The following is a 16433-nucleotide window of genomic DNA, read 5'->3' on the forward strand; positions in this document are numbered from 1 at the left end:
GACGAACCTTTGAACAGTAAAGATGGGGAGGGGAAAGTCCCCGCTTAATCAGAAATTTCGATAATCCCAAGGAGCCCAGATCCCAATTAGTTTGAACTAGCGGGTTTCTACTGTAATTCGTTATTTAAAGATTAATGCCATCAAAGAGAGTTGTGGTTGGCAATATTCAGTACATACAGTATGTACTTATTTTCTTACAAGACCTTCTAATTTAATGCACATGACCAATTACGGATTACACTACGTAAGATACAAGTATCTTATTATTCTTCTAATAGCAATGTTTAAATTCTTATGTAGGAGTGTTGTGTTTTCAAATATACACACGTTACGTTTTAGAGTATTTTACAGAGTAATTCATAACTAATGACCCACGCTTTAGGATTCAGTTCTATAGGCCATTTTGAGCTTAAAAGTCATATGAACATGTCTCCAATTATTATCATTAGTTTGAAACTTATTCGTAAAAATCCAAACGTCATACTGTGAATGAGGCTTTGGAGTTGCATCGTACTGGTAAGAGAAACATTGCAATGTAAACTAAACGGAGGGTTGCGCCTTGACGTGAAGTATGGGGGAGAAGAGGATGATAGATCTATTGATTATCAGCTGCTCTTATCAAGGACAGTAGTCCCCAAAGTGCGGAATGCTACTCGTGCGCCATTCACATTGGTGCGGCTAAGTGCATTGAAGTGGAAGGAAGGATATTTGAAAATTTGCTTCCAAACTGAGGAATGTTTATTTTATGATTAATACAGTATTTTTAAATAATATGTTTGTGCATTTTAACCATAAACGGGGGGGAGGAAGCAAAACCATAGAATCCCCATATAATGGGGTAATGGGGGACATCATTTACCTCCTCCCCCCGTTATAGCTTGACCGTGGTACAGTACAGTAGGTATATCAGAATATGATAATTTAACAAAGGTATTTTCGAGGGTCATGTTTCTTACAGTGTTACATCCATATCCGCGATGTTTCGGACCGAATTGTGTAGGGATTGAACTGTAGATCTACTACAAATTATAATAAGGCATAATTTAAAACAATCTCCCTCATTTTCTCTCCCGTACAGAAACATATATACATCACTAAAACTATGTAACAGTGCTAACAGAAACTTCTTTTTATATTAAGCTTTCATGAAGATGTAATATGAAATGTAAACTCTAATTATTTTATTTAATCTCGTCTTTAAGTTTACACATTATACTGGGATCATTTTTCTTTTTTCTGCATTGTTGTGCAGTATGTTATTCATATTTCTCCAAGTAGCTGCCTGAAAATCTGCAGATTTCTAACACATGAGTACAGGTTGTTATAAAAGAAACATTACAGTGCTTTCATTCCTCAAATGAGGTATAGAAATTCTTATACATTCAAAATTTTAAAATAAATATTATAGTCCAGACAGATGGTCTGAAGACATTAATTATTCGTCAATTTAAGCACAGAAACTTAATCATAAACAAAAACAGAAAAGATCTTTTGAATTAAATATTTTCTAATGTTAATAAAAGAAAATATGTCAGACAGGTTTGGAGGGGCAGTGTCGTCGCATGCCCCCCATAATTTCGCCTATGATTTTAAGTGAATAATTCTTCGTTCTGCTGAAAACTACTGCTACTTTCGTAGGATTCAATCTGCCGAAACTTCTTAACAGTTGATAATTTGGACCCATGTTCATAAGATAATTTATGCTTAAAATTACTTAGAAAACTGATACCTAAAGCGTGGATCATTAGTCGTGAATCACCCTGTATAGTGCCTTTAAAATAGCTTTCCAGAATTATTGCAATTGATTTGTGAAACATCTTGCATAAGCGTTGAAAATGAAAATTTCGTAAACATAGAATACATTTTTGCGGAAGATAAGATTTCTTATTCAGTTATAATTATGGCCATCTCATTATTATTTATTTTAATTACGTTTACATAAAATATATTAATGTATTAAATGATTACTGTAAACACTTATATTCTGTAGTTAATTATTCAACTTCTTAAATTTTTATGAGAAAAGTAATGATTGCTAAATAGTTTGAAATAAAATAAATTATTGTTAGCAATAAATTTATTCAGCTACGTTAATTAAAAAGTCTTAATGTTTGTTTCAGAAACCTTTCAACTAAAATATTATGTAGTATTTCAATTATCTAAAGCAACAGTGTAGTTACAGTAAAATTCCCTTCCACTTTGCTGTCAAATGTACTGGGTGTTCATTTCAAAGTGTGTCATGACGTCACTGTTGATGAGTCAGCGATTTGAAGCGAGTTTCATCTTTGGTGTCAGAGAAGTTGCCTATTAATCAAGGCGTTCAATCTGAACTTGAGAACGTGTACGGTATAACTTGAACGTCGTAGCAACAGATGGCGGTCTGTACGTTCTGTGTGCTACCATAACTTCTTTCGAACTGTGTTTTGCACGCTAAAGTCGTACGCAGGGTATTTGTTATCATCGGTTGCGTATGGTAACATTCCACAAATCAAATGCTCCATGTCCATGTTGACCGTCGAAGTTAATGTCAACAAATACATAACCCTCTCCCCATATCCCGACAGTAAGAAAAAACTCACCTCAGTACATGTTTCGAAACAGTTCACATTCCTGCCACTACCGGCGTTACCGTACGCATCGGTAAGTACTCTTCTGAATGAACGCCGTACTTGCTAGGCAACTTCTCTTGCAGATATGTAATACACCTCTGCGGAAGTGTAGGAAGATTGAATTCTCTAGGCTCATCGACTAGCCACGTGACGGCATACAGCGAGCCATGACACACTTTGAACTGAACATCCAGTAGTTAATAGGAAGTGCTATCCATTGTGCTACTTGCAGTTACTTCAGACGTAACGCAATCTCTGACAGTTTGCATAAATTCGTTACCCACATTTAGAAATTAAAGCTAAATTGAAAACATACAATGAATTGAAAGTGTTCATAGTCTTGAGATTATTTCTCTAAAAATATATAGAAAAACTGAAACTGAAACAGATGTTTCAAACTTTTGTTTATGTTTTTACATTTATAAAATACATTATTTGCATGTGTAAAATTTTGTGAAATTTTCTATTTATAAATTGTGGTGCTCGAGCACTGGTTTTTTTAATAAACTTATTTAAGAAATTTGTGAATGTGTGTTTTCTTTTATAGCTGGAGTATGACTTCAATGCAAACAGTTTAGCTGTCACAGTTATCCAAGCTGAAGATCTGCCTGCTCTTGACATGGGTGGCACATCTGATCCATACGTAAAGGTCTATCTGCTTCCCGACAAGAAGAAGAAATTTGAGACTAAAGTCCATCGAAAAACGCTGAGCCCTGTCTTCAATGAAACCTTCACTTTCAAGGTTATTAAATAAATAATATATATTTTCTGGTTATTTTTATTAGATATCAGTCAAGTGAACATTTGTTTCAATTTAATTATTTAATGGAAATACACACAGATTATAAATATGAATAAGCGACAGTATTTGTAATAATCAATATGACACTCTTAATACTAAACGATAAATATTCAGAAATATCTATATTTAAGAGAACGAATAATATATGAATTTTTCGGTGCAAGAATAAGAACTTGTAGATTCTAGAAGACAAATATGCAGAGTTAACCATAAGTCATGTCTTTTATTTCAGGGGGTTATTCTTTGAGATATTTCAGACGAAAAAGTTTAATACAATTCTGTTCGTTTTTGCTTCCCTTTCGAGATAAAAATGGTTTTATATTGAAACACTTCATAACGTGTTTTGTGAAAGCCATTGATTTAATTCCCAATATGCTCATTCGATTTAAGAGAGTAGGGTATTATGATAATAAATGATTATACATCTTGATTACACAACGTTTAACACTGTATCACTTCGGAATATTTATTATATGACATTATTGTGTCATCGTATCGTATCTGGCTTACAAGTTTCGACCTGTTATTGGTCTTCTTCAGAACTGTTCTGATTAAGACCAATAACAGGTCGAAACATGTAAACCAGATACGATAGAATTTAACACGAGAAAGTCATATAATACATATTCCGAAATGAATTATTGAAAGAATTTTAGTTTTGTCCTTTAAATATGCAGAAATTTGTTCCGAATAAATGTAACATTGTAAAATTTCTTTGTAGAACGAAAGTTACATTTATTCAGATCAAATTTCTGCACATTTATAGAGCAAAACTAAAATTCTTTCAATCATTTTGGTCATAATACACTGCTCTCTTAAATTGATTGAGCATATTGGGAATCAAATGAATAACTTTCACAAAACACACTATGAATTATTTCATTTAAAACTATTTTTATCTCTAAAAAGAAGCAAAAACGAGGAAAATTGTGTTAAACTTTTTGTTTGAAATATCTCAAAGAATAACCCCCTGAAATTAATGACATTATTTATGGTTCACTTTGTATAGAGTAGTGTCTTGCATAGTGTATTTTTAAATAAACAAGAAGGAAAATTTGTTTTGTTTACTGCTGTTTTTAAATCATTTTAATGTATTAAAGTAATTTTCTTAATACCTTTATTTTTAATATTACCGGTACTTAATTTTTATTTGAATTTTTAATGGTGGCACTAGTAACTCTACAATTCTAAATAAAACAGTCATTAAAGAAAATATTTGCAAGTTCAAACATTAGAACAAAATAATATTATATCGAATGATTTTGTAAATCTATAAAATTAATTACACATAATTTATATAATAGATACTTATTATTCTAGAAGACACTGCAGAACGAGAATTTACATTGTAGTTAATTTTTGTATAATACTGGTACCAACAAAAATGTTTTTTAAATTATTTACGCTATGTTTAAATTTCTTGCTATGAAAAAAAGTTTCGAAATCTCCAAAATAATGTAAGTTAAACAAAAATTGAATGTTTTCGAGAAGAAAAGTAGACAGGTTAATGGTGATTTTTTTTTAAGTTGTTCATAACCTAGTAAATTTCTAACTCTAAATCTCCAAAATAATGTAAGTTAAACAAAAATTGAATGTTTGCGAGAAGAAAAGTGGACAGGTTAATGGTGATTTTTTTTAAGTTGTTCATAACCTAGTAAATTTCTAACTCTAAATTAGCCTACATAATTTAGTGTTAATAAATAATTTAGTTTCCAAACTATTGATTGCTTTTACAGAATGTCCCTTATGCAGATGCCATGAACAAAACACTTGTGTTTGCCATCTTTGACTTTGATCGATTTTCAAAGCATGATCAAATCGGTGAGGTGAAGTTACCCCTGTGCCAAGTCGACTTAGCACAGACTATCGAGGACTGGCGTGAACTGCAGAGTGTAGAGGGTGAAGGCGGACAGGTAGGAAATGATTTTCAACTAATAAGTACAAATGTTAATTACATAAAACTGGTTTGCATGTATGTCTTGGTCAATTTTAGGCATCTACCCCAGGGGTAAGGTAAGAATTCTTATCATAAAAGAAAATATTATTTACAAGTTATACACAAAAATTGTAATTACATAGTTTCAGTCAGTATAAGACTAAATAAATTGGCAAGTTGAAAGATGACAAAGTAAAAATTATAAAAACAATATACTTATATTTTTTAAGATAACAGTATCGGAAATTAACAAGAGTTTACATATATTTGCTTATAAACAAACACTTTTGATTCATCAATACATCTTTCAACTTGTTAGTTGTTTTATTTAATATTCGTATATGTTTGATCATCTGTAAATCATCTATTTCTCTTATTACATTGAAAGTAACTAATATATCAATCATACAAAACCCCTATAAATATAGCTTCTAGGACATACAGTATTATCATCTACGTGCTTCATAAACTGCATATAAGGTGTAACAATACATGATAAAGTAAATTAAACGTTTCATATTATAACAATTATTTACATTTACTCAAAGATGATGTATACATTATTCATTCTCGCATTCATCATATGAAATACACGATGTGTTATTTTTATCTAAAGTTAGTTTTCAAAAGATTCTCTCTTACTTCACACAAGATTATATACACATTTTGTACCTAAAAGTATTTCAAATGGTTTTTATAATCTTACGAACTATATTGTTAACTTGGAATTCAATTAGATTAAAAGTTGTATAAACATTGTGTATTTAAGGTACCTCTACTGGTAGTCTCTATACTGGTAAATTTAAACAATACAGTACTAGAAGGGGTACTGGCAATTGTACAACTAATATTAAATTAATACCATAAAAATTCGACAGATAATTTTAAACTTATTCTACCTCCAAAATTTTGGAACAACTTGAGAAAGCACTATAGTTTTATTATTGATAGTCTCTTGGAAAATGTTTTTAAAACCTAATCGATTTCTGAATTTAAAATGCAAAGTTTCAATAGTTTATCCTATTACAAAGGTTATAGTGATATAGCCTATTTATGAAATTAGAAAGTTTAAAGAAATATTTGTATGAAGGATAAAAAGGTAAAGGTATCCCCGTAACATGCCATGAAGGCACTTGGGGGGCACGGAGGTAGAGCCCCATGCTTTCCATGACCTCGGCACTAGAATGAGGTGGTGTGGTCGGCACCACGCTCTGGCCGCCTTTTACCCCTGGGAAAGACCCGGTACTCAATTTTATAGGAGGTTGAGTGAACCTCGGGGCCGTTCTGAAAGTTTGGCAACGAGAAAAAATCCTGTCACCACCTGGAATCGAACCCCGGACCTTCCAGTCCGCAGCCAGCTTGTATGAAGGATATAATTTCTATAAACATAATATGTTTATTTTTTAATATGACTTCTATTATTTCTGGTTTCTATATATTTGCAACTTCGAAAATGAAGAAACGAACTGATCTAATAATCTGTTAGATTTTGAGATAAATAGATTCATATATTAATAATAATTCTGCACATAAGCAATTTAAGAGAGAAAAAAAGAGAGTAAAACTGTAGTTTTAAGGTTGTTCCAGAAAACTGGTTCACTGCCCATTTATATTTCTATGTAGGCTATAATTTCCGAAAAATTACTCATCCTTTAAAGCTCTTGTATTTGAGGAATGCCATAACAAACATTGTTTTTCCTGACTAATAAATTATCTTATCAGAAATGATACATAGTGCTATTAAATATACTTACTAACAAAATCATTCAAGTTCTCCATGGTGATCAAATATGTCACTGGATGCGAAATTCGCGAACTTAAACCCAACAGACAGGCACTAAAAAACGAATAATTTCCTTAAAAAGGAAGTGAAGTTAAAGATTACATGTCATACATTCACGTCATATAAAAGAACCCTGGCTCGGGTAAAATTACTGGCCAGCTGTTTTTCATTTCACGAAGTTTTTCATTATGCTGACAATCCTGTTTGTGTAACAATATTTTAACTGAGACAATAAACATCTCTGGAGGACAACACTTCGTTAGAATTTTGCACAAGTCACGTATCAATCATTCAAAGACTGCTTTCACATTGGCCCCAAAACTCGAGAATAACTGTATACGAAAGCATAGAATGATCACAAAGAATCTTATTTGCTGATGACTTTGAAGGCAAAAAAAATTCCACTTTTAGACACTACACAAGGAAGGTTATCAGTAATGTGAAAATATACATTTATTTTCATAGTAAAATGTCAATTTTCATCACTTACTATTAAATTTCACATTTTACTCATTACACAAGGAAGGTTATCAGTAATGTGAAAACATACTTTTATTTTCATATTAAAATGTCAATTTTCATCACTTACTACACAAGGAACGTTATCACTGATGTGAAAACATATTTTTATTTTCATAGTAAAATGTCAATTTTCACCACTTAATACACAAGGAACATTATCACGTGAACAGTAATGTGAAAACATACTTCTATTTTCATAGTAAAATGTCAATTTTCATCACTTACTACACAAGGAAGGTTATCACGTTAACAGTAATGTGAAAACATACTTCTATTTTCATAGTAAAATGTCAATTGTCATCACTTTCTACACAAGGAAGGTTATCACGTTATCAGTATGTGAAAACATACTTTTATTTTCTTAGTAAAATGTCAATTTTCATCACTCATTACACAAGGAAGGTTATCACGTTAACAGTAATGTGAAAACATACCGGTACTTTTATTTTCATTGTAAAATGTAAATTTTCATCACTTTCTACACAAGGAAGGTTATCACGTTATCAGTATGTGAAAACATACTTTTATTTTCATAGTAAAATGTAAATTTTCATCACTTTCTACACAAGGAAGGTTATCACGTTATCAGTATGTGAAAACATACTTTTATTTTCTTAGTAAAATGTCAATTTTCATCACTTTCTACACAAGGAAGGTTGTCACGTTATCAGTATGTGAAAACATACTTTTATTTTCATAGTAAAATGTAAATTTTCATCACTTTCTACACAAGGAAGGTTATCACGTTATCAGTATGTGAAAACATACTTTTATTTTTATAGTAAAATGTAAATTTTCATCACTTTCTACACAAGGAAGGTTATCACGTTATCAGTATGTGAAAACATACTTTTATTTTCTTAGTAAAATGTCAATTTTCATCACTTTCTACACAAGGAAGGTTATCACGTTATCAGTATGTGAAAACATACTTTTATTTTGATAGTAAAATGTAAATTTTCATCACTTTCTACACAAGGAAGGTAATCACGATATCAGTATGTGAAAACATACTTTTATTTTCTTAGTAAAATGTCAATTTTCATCACTCATTACACAACGAAGGTTATCACGTTAACAGTAATGTGAAAACATACCGGTACTTTTATTTTCATAGTAAAATGTAAATTTTCATCACTTTCTACATAAGGAAGGTTATCACGTTATCAGTATGTGAAAACATGCTTTTATTTTCTTAGTAAAATGTCAATTTTCATCAGTTACTACACAAGAAACGTTATCATGTGAACAGTAATGTGCAAACATACTTTTATTTTCATAGTAAAATGTCAATTGTCATCACTTACTACACAAGGAAGGTTATCATGTTATCAGTAATGTGAAAACATACTTTTATTTTCATAGTAAAATGTAAATTTTCATCACTTACTACACAAGGAAAGTTACCACGTTAACAGTAACATACCGGTACTTTTATTTTCATAGTAAAATGTCAATTTTCATCATTTAGCCTACAAATTAAAATAGCCGGTGCATCTTTAGTTGTGTAATAAAATGATTGTAAAAATAGGAAACAAAAAGTAAATTCACTACCGTATACCAAGCTGTGAAATATGCTATGTAGATGTTCAAAATATCATTTTCATAATCATCTTCCTGAAAAGTATTATGGTCTTGTTTTTTTCTGTCCATCTCTTTAGAGGTTTGCCAATGGATCTTTTTCCCCCTCACTCGATACTTTAAAATTGCCTTTGGAAATATGTTATTCTTCATTCAGTTGACATGATTTTTTCAGTTTTCTTGATATTGCTAGATGTTACTGGTTCAGTCTTGAGTTCCTCCATAATATCCTCATTCTGCTTGTGGTCAACTTTAGTATATCCCACAGTCATCCTCATGAGTCTCATCTCACATGCTGTGATTCTGTAATATCATGAGTTCTTAAGGCCCATGCCTCACTTCCATAAGAGAGAACTGATCTTGCGAGAATATTATACAGGCGTAAACGAGTATATTTGTAAACAATTTCAGACTTGGAAATATTATTGATTATGCTCTTAATTTTAGTGTATTTGTTGATTTTCTGGGCGATATCTCTTTCAGATTGAAAGGATAGGTTGTACACCAAGTAATTGAATTCATTCACCCTTTTCAGAATTTTGTTTTCTACATATATTTTACTTCGAATTGGTTCTTTACCAGAAAATGTAATAATTTTTGTTTCATCAGGTAAATTTCCATGTTATATTGACCACTCATGACTATAGTTCACCATTGTATCCATCGGGCACAGTTTAGACAAGTACTCTACTCCATCAGACAGGTGGAAGGCCTGTTGCAGGAACAAGATAGGTTGATAGATGAGAAGTGATGACGCAGGGGGTAATAAGGGATTGGGAAGGAGTCAGGTCGTGATCCATGAAATTGGTGCTAACTCAGCATTCGCCTGTAGGAACTAGGGAAACCACGAAAAACTCAAGTCAGGATAGCTTACCTCTGGGATCGAACTCAGGACCTCCCGAATGAAATGTGGAAATGATAGCAATTACACTACCGTTTCGTATATTAAATATATATTTTCTTATTTATTATGAATTACATTTTTACTACATAGGACTTCATTCATTTGTCAACATTATATATCTTAAATTTAAAACATGATTATTTTTCAAAATAGTCCTTCAGCTTATTGTTAGACTACACTTCTACCAGTAAATAGGGAAATTTTTAAAAATTATTTATTTAAAGAACATCGTTGATTGGTTTCGCAGTCATTTCCACATTATTTTTTATTAGCAGGTCGTTTGTTGCAAGGCTTGCCAACTCTCGTGTATTTCCCGGAATCTCCCGTATTTGTCCCAAATTTTTAACAGTCTTCCAGCTTCCGTGTTTTTCTTCTCTTCCACCATTTTTCTCCCTTATTTTTGCTTAATGTGAAAATCATTATTCTATACATTTGATTTTGCCGTCAATGATTGTTTATACAGTATGATGAATTTTTTTGTTCGAGACATGCATGTGCAGTCTTTTAGGAAGTAATGCTTGTCAGAAATGGATTTTAGTGCTAATCTGTTTAAAGTCATCATCATCATCATCATCATCATCATCCGGACAAGTTTTAGGCCATGTAGCCTGTTACGATCTCATAATAAAGAGAAATTTTTCTCTCCAACACTTTTTGGGACGTCCCAAGATCTCTTTCTATGGGATTGATAGTGAAGCATAGCTTTTAGGATTCTATGGAATCTCATACGTCTCAAATGGCTCATCTAATTTTTCTGATATTTCTGTATGAAATTGAGTACTGGTTCCAAACCGAGTTCTTCCATTATTTCTTCATTGCCTTTATGGTTCCATTTTGTATATCCTGCTGTTCTTCGCATAAATCTCATTTCATTAGCTGTTATTCTGCTTTCATCCATCCACCTTAATGTCCCTGCTTTACTACAATAACAGAGTAAAGATCTTTCCAAGATTTCGTAAGGGCGTATTCTAGTGCTTTTCTGTACCAGGGAAGGTTTCATTATGCTGTTGATTATTTCCATAGTTATGAAATATTTTACAATTTTGCTCATTATATCCAAATTAAACAATATTAATAATAATATTAATATTACTAATTTGAAAAAAACTGGCTAGTTTTTTTTCTAAGCATACCAAGTAGTAATGCTCATAGGAAAATGATATTTTATCTCATGAAAAATAATTCGACAAATTTTCGAAACAGGAGCACAACACATCTAATGACGTCAGAGCTGCAACCTGCAGTCGACTTCAACTATTATACGAGACAAAATTTGTCTCAAAATACTCTTAATTTAAGCCTAGCTGCTTAAGTGTAAAATAAAGCTTTTTTTTTTTTTTTTTTTTTTTTTTTAGTAACTGAACGGAATAATTTGTCAATTTTCTATGTGAAATATAATGATATTATGTACTAATTTTGCATCACTTTCCTTGTCATAGTTTTGTCAGTAAAATTATTTACACTTCATGAATGTAATATTTACAATATTTTAAAAATATCTATATGATACACTAGTCAAAAGAATAGGCGTGTAAGCTTATAAATTGTAAAAGTTGTGAAAAATAATTAAAATAAAAATTGAAATTCAAATACTTAGAGCCGAAGACTCGAAATCAGCTGTCATAAAATATTACAATACGCTGCCGTGAGAGCAATCCAATATATAAAAAACAATGTGCCATTCCAAATAGGCAGTTGTAAAATAATCTTGAAGCTAAAGCGATTATTTATAAAATCTAAGCTAAAAAAAGCTGAATTTAGTATTTGTTGAGATCTTTTTATTGAGTTTAAATATTATTACATGAAATTGTATTTGACAATTACTTTTTAAAATAATTGAAGCATAAATTTAAAAACTATCGTTGATTTAATTAATATTTGCAACTTTGTATTAATTTATTGATTTCATATCAGTTATTAGAATAACACTGCTCTCGTATAGAAATTTAAATTCTCTTTAATTAAAGGAAAACAGTGGTTTTCACGTTCTGATACCCTATATATTAATGCCAAAAACATGAAGAGTTGTTACATAGGCCTACGTTAAAAGAACAAAAATCGGTATATTCAAAATATGAATATTCATGTACATTACCAATATTACAAAAGTTGCATTTAAATGCATTTGATCTACAATTGAAAAATTAATGAAAAATAAAACACTATATCATGTACATATTGCATAAAAAATATCAAGACAAGACTAAATTCGCAAATATGTTTCTTGGTACAACTACTCATTACATTATACAAATGGAAAAATGGAAAAAAAGTATCTAGATAATAAAATTTGCAAGTCTCATGAAACACGAATTGTAACTGTTATGCCTAAATTCTTTTAAAATCGACTAACATAAGAAAGTAAGGAATACTGTATAAGTTTACACAAATAAGCAAAAAGATAAATATAGTAATGTGCACAACCATATTTCAAATCTTTTATCTCTTTAAATCATTTAAAAAGAATTCAGAATAATAATATTTCATCTACGAACAGGATGAATGTGGTAGTGTTCAGTAAAAATAGAAACAATTTTAACGATCGGTTTTACAAAGATTCTGTGTATTTGTTATATCACTTTCTAATAGGCTAATATTTCTTAACATTCAGTTTCAGTAGGTACGTACACATTGCATATCATAATAAGTATGAAATCATATATTCCACCTTCTATGCAGTTTGTGAAAATAAAATGTAAATTGTACCATATTGTCAAAGAAAGATTGTCACAAAAACATGAACAAACACAGGTTTACAGAATGCTTTGCACTCTCCCGCAACAATTTGCTTCTTTTTATATCCATATGGCCTTGATTATAACCCTGAAATCTACAGTATAATTCCATTTAAGAGAATATCTTATTAATATATATAAATGCTGACTTACTACCCTTAAGTACTGGACTCACATGGGAACAAAATACATTCCCATTTTAAACATGTCACTTCAATTTTTACGATTATATATTTATGAACGAATATAAGTATTTATTTTTCCATTACATAAAGTACAAAGAAATAAGGTTAAACAACGTTTAATATTTTCTGTAAATCCGTACTTTTTGCACATAAACACGACACGATGTTTGTTTTTCTGTTAATCTTTATACTTTTCTTAAGTAATTAACAAACAAACATTTTTATTACACGATATATTAAATATATAAATACGGAGCAAAAAGTTTCTTAAAAATGTATTTCATAATCAGGACTTGGTTTAATTGTGTTAGATGAAGATGATACAACGTACTTCCAACGAAAAATGACTGTAAACTGGATTTATATACAGAAGCAGAAAGAACAAAAGAATTTCTGTGGGCTACCACCCAAAATTAATTTGTGCCTACTCTTACGCCCACCTCCACCACATTCCATGTAAATATAGAAAATGCAGCTGAAACTTGTTTCAGAGCTACTATGATGTACCGAAGTACATATTATATTTCCGTGCAGGAATTCTGCATTACCATATCGCGAAAAATGGGTAGAATGGAGAAAAATTCTCTCTGGCACTGGGACTCGAACCAGGCTTTTCAGCTCTAGTGTTGATGTTTTATCTACTAAGCTACACCGGATTCCAGTTCCGATGCCGGATTGAATCCTTCTCAGTTTAAGTTCTACTTCTCTGTTCCCCTTTTGATGGCCTACCCTCATGTACTGTGTCACAGAATGTGTGACAGTGGCACAATGTCCAACACTTATGTACAGAGGTGCACTCATTATGAGTGACGAAGTGGCCGGGGTCCGACAGAACGAGGTGCCGACTTGAATCACGAAGTGATTACTTACACTTATCATATTACCATGGATGAATATATAATAGGATGCGAAACTTACTGAGTTTCCCGTAACACATACTAGAGGTGCTGTTGTAGAAATTGATCTTGCTGCCACCTGTTGGGAGGAGGGGCGTTATTACGTTAGCAGTGCACCAAGTAGCGAAAAGAGTAACTAATTACTCCATGCATTTAGCAGCGCACCTGGTGACGAAAATGTTAAACTGTGCAGAAAGTATTCCTTCCCACCCTCATCGATATTCAAAACTAACCCAATTTAAAATAAAACATTTACATTTTTATTCCTCACAGCATCTTCTACTGAAAATTCTTACCGGAGCCAACAGGAAGATAAAAGAGACGATCTATTTTACACTACCCAATTAAAATATAATCAGACAGAGACAAAAAAATAAAGCAAAAGGTTAGATAATTGGGATTGTATTCTTTGGGTATTTATTGTAAGCGCAATGGAAAAGTCTGCAAGAACTACTTAGATAGTTCAATTTATTATATTACTATTACTTTACAATACATTCAACAACACTATTTTTACAATGTCCATAAACATCTCTGTTTAACATACACTGCTTATACACACGTAGTATCATTTTATGTTTACTTATTAGCAAGTTTTTGTCTGCCATCTTGTCTCTTCGAGCAGACGAGCAATATCTCGAACGGATAAATAGAGAACTCTGGGTAATGTACCCAACACGTAGTTCTAATGTTCACCACTTACGACGTTGGGCGCTGATTATCTCATTTCAGCCCCCCACCGCCAGATGGTGCTGACCGCAGTTTCGCACCCTATTATATATTTATACATGATATTACTATGATGTACCAGTACCAAAGTACTTATATGATATTTCCGTGCAGGATTTCTGCATTACCATAATTTATTATGGTGAAGAATTGGTTGAACGGAGAAAAATTCTCTCTGGCACTGCGACTGAAACCTGGGTTTTCAGAGTATTTCCAATCTATTACTTTATTTGCTGTTAATCGTAGATTAAACTCACAACTTTTTCTTAGAAATTAAATCACAATTTCTCTCATAAATATACATAACTTTAAAATGTTCAAGTTTTAATATATTAAATATTAGGCTTACATAAATTTTAGCTTCAGTGTACTTTATTTTAGTTTTACATCGAATAACTAAGAAAATGGAAAATGAATCTTATTTTAACAAACAATAATATTTAATATTAGAAACATTTATTTAGACTTAATCTCTTAACAAATTCGATTGTATGGAGCACAAGGAAGAATGGTTGACAACCTTAAGTAAGTTCTGCCTATCTTATTGTTTCCCAATTTACAAAAAATGCTGATACTCTCTTCCCTATTCTTTTCTTTCACAGCCGGTGTGTTCTCTGTTTCCAAGTGTTTTTTTCCTTTTCTTTAGTCATGTTATATTCATTGGTAGTTTTACTTTTCAATTTTCTTATGTGTCTGTACCATTTAGTTACTGATTTTAATGCTTTGTATATTAGTGTTATGTTGTATCTTAATTGTTTACCTAATAAATACTACTTTATCCCTTTTTCAAAATGTAGCTCAGCTTCTCCAATTTTTTATTTTGGTAAATAATAAGCTAAAACCATCTTATACGAAATAATTTTTTATCCCTAAGCAACTATACTGGTCTAATTTTATTATTATACATAATATATATGACATACATTTGTTTTCTAAAATACTATTTAAGGTTTAAATTGCAGACTTTTATTACCGGTATTTGTTTTATTCTTTTTTAAATTGCTACTTCTGACTTTTCATCACAAATCCCTATTATTTTTTCTCTGTTCAAAGTGAGATTTTGTAAATTATTAATTAATTGCCAATTGGAGCAAGAATAATGCTAAGAATCATATTTAAATTATTATATTAATGAAATCAAAAGGCTTAATGTTTGAAAACAATAGTTATAGCATTAACAGAAATTTAGCGACATTTCAAATAATTAAACTTCATAAATGGCCACAGTATGAGAAAGATGTTCATGAAAATTTTTCTACTTGCGTACTAATTAAAATACCGGTGTCTGAATTCTGTAGATCACACAAAGTAAAAGTAGTGCACGAAAATGGACAAGCACATTGTATCCAAAAGAATAATTGATGAGTTAGATGAAAACTCATTGTCTAATATTATTGTTAGCTTATAAATATAAAACATAAAATACATAATATTAAATGTATTATCTTCAAATACTGGAGGTGTACTATAAGCAGTAACATGAGCTGCTGACAGGAAGGCTTTTAATAGGAAAAGGAGCATCTTCTGTGGACCTCTGGAAAAAGAAGTAAGAAATAAACTAGGAAAATTCTTTGTGTAGTGTGTGGCATTATATCGTATAGGAACATGACATTACGACGAAGTGAAGAGAAATGACTGGAAGCATTTAAAATGTGGATATGTAGAAGAATGGAACGTGCGAAATGGATAGACAAAATGAGAAATGAAGCTGTTCTACAAAGTTGGGGGTGAAGAAAGAATAATTCTGAAAC

General features: G+C 31.2%; 1 protein-coding gene across 4 annotated transcripts in view; it reads left to right on the plus strand.

Annotated features, from left to right (window-relative positions):
* Syt1 (Synaptotagmin 1) overlaps nt 1-16433 on the plus strand; it is a 531278-nt gene that overhangs the window by 478498 nt on the left and 36347 nt on the right. For all 4 annotated transcript variants that reach the window (XM_069830674.1, XM_069830670.1, XM_069830673.1 and 1 more), the window contains exons 9-10: nt 3157-3351; nt 5148-5324. In XM_069830674.1, coding sequence (XP_069686775.1) covers nt 3157-3351; nt 5148-5324 — 372 coding nt within the window. The remainder of the gene's footprint in view (nt 1-3156; nt 3352-5147; nt 5325-16433) is intronic.

The sequence above is a fragment of the Periplaneta americana genome, chromosome 7, assembly GCF_040183065.1.
Source record: "Periplaneta americana isolate PAMFEO1 chromosome 7, P.americana_PAMFEO1_priV1, whole genome shotgun sequence".
NCBI classification, from domain to species: domain Eukaryota; kingdom Metazoa; phylum Arthropoda; class Insecta; order Blattodea; family Blattidae; genus Periplaneta; species Periplaneta americana.